The sequence below is a fragment of the Andrographis paniculata genome, unplaced genomic scaffold (assembly GCF_009805555.1).
Source record: "Andrographis paniculata isolate CXL003 unplaced genomic scaffold, ASM980555v1 Contig49END, whole genome shotgun sequence".
Lineage (NCBI taxonomy): Eukaryota > Viridiplantae > Streptophyta > Magnoliopsida > Lamiales > Acanthaceae > Andrographis > Andrographis paniculata.
Window position 1 is genome coordinate 1,482,953 of NW_026137583.1, and position 1,771 is coordinate 1,484,723.

General features: G+C 29.0%; 1 protein-coding gene across 1 annotated transcript; it reads right to left on the reverse strand.

Annotated features, from left to right (window-relative positions):
- Positions 1 to 387: 387 nt before the first annotated feature.
- Positions 388 to 1,394, reverse strand: LOC127252838 (major allergen Pru ar 1-like). The gene is made up of 2 exons (XM_051277163.1): positions 1,211 to 1,394; positions 388 to 698 (listed from the first exon to the last, which is right to left on the reverse strand). Exons 1-2 carry the CDS (start codon positions 1,392 to 1,394, stop codon positions 388 to 390), a joined length of 495 nt encoding a protein of 164 aa, XP_051133120.1.
- Between the last annotated feature and the right edge of the window lie 377 nt (positions 1,395 to 1,771).

Here is a 1,771-nt window from a genome sequence, read left to right on the forward strand (position 1 = left end):
TATTTTGAATCATGGTTTGACATTCCAACATTTGAGGCTTCATGTTACAATCAAAATTTGACTTCTAGCATATGCCTTTTATTGATTGTGAGCAAGGCAAAACAAGGCATCTGTCACACTCTCTGCAGATTATCTCTTCGATGTTGTTTTCTGTGGTTGACAACAAATTGCAAATTTGTTTCATATGCCAAAATAGAAAAGACATTATATTCATTTGTTAATAATAATAATAATAATAATAATAATAAATCGACATATAACACAAAAAATGACTAAAATTGCTTGCAACATCATAACTAAAATTTATTTTTTGCCATGCCTCTCACTTATTATTCAATATTTATTGTAAAAACTTATTCCATCACAGCTAGTAACATCATCATATGATCAGGTTGTATGATCATCAGGGTTAGGGAGGAGATAAGTCTCAACAGCCTGGACCATCGCCACAGCTCTCTTCATGCCAACTTCATGCTGCTTAAGTTTCTCTTCCGATGTTACTTCACGCTTGGTGTGGCATGTGGTGATGATCTTAACCACAGATCCTTCATTGTCTGGCTTTGCCTCTATCTTTGTCTCCCTCGACATGGACTCGTAAAGGTCTGCAAAGCCTTCCCCTCCAAGTAGCGTTGCTTTATGTATCATATTCTCCTTGTCAAAAGAGTCCACCCTCACCTTTAATGTCTTGGAATGATTACCTGTACCATCATACATCGATAATATCCACTATATATATATACACTATTATGCTTTTGTATATAAATCTGGGGTGTAGGGTTAGTTTCAGCATTACTCAATCTATGAAAAACACAACCCATAATATATTGTAGCACACAAATTTAAATTCAAAATAAAAACTTTCAAAAATTTATTACTAACTAAATGTTTGATTACTTGTAATTTAAACATAATTTTTTAATATTTAATGCGTATTTTTTTTCCCAAAAAATATCATCTTCAACACACATGTTAAATTTAAAATAAAATATTTAGAAACTATATTCAACTGAAAAACGTCACAAAACAATACACAATTAAATGTACACTAAAGTTCTTTCCAATTGCAATAATTTAAATGTGACATGTTCGACCTTAGTTTCAAACGCAAATATCTTAAATTTATTTTTATTTTTATTTTTATTTTTTTAGATTCAATGATAAAGAAAAAAAGAAAAACACTTACATATATTCATTTATTTGATTTAATTACCTTCATTAAGATGTAGTAGATATACAGATCCCGGTTCACCCCTTCCATTGATGAATTGGCAGCCTTTAATCTTATCTGGCACAACCTCCTTCATAAGGCGCATACCGTCCATGAAGAATGCCTTAAACAATCTATCCGGTGAAATCTTAGAAGTAACAATATTTTCATAAGTATAGCAGGCCATAATGATTGAAATATTTTCTTGAGGTAGTGATGAATGACTGATTAGATGACACCTCTATTTATAATGCATGATTATTTTCATTTATAATATCAAATTATATACTTTATTTTCTTTAATATATTACTTATAATTTTTATTGGTAAGTTATAATATCATATTATATAATTTTGACAATATGTAGTCGGGATGTATAAGATACACAACATTTTCATAATATGTATGTAATTACAATCAAATCGGTAGTATACGTTGTTCTAATATTTTTAATAAAGAAAAATATTTATTTTTTTATTTTCTTACTTTATTTTACTATCTTCTATCGATATTATAAATTCTATTGATAACATGAATTTGAACATGTTCACCTAGTTGTTTTC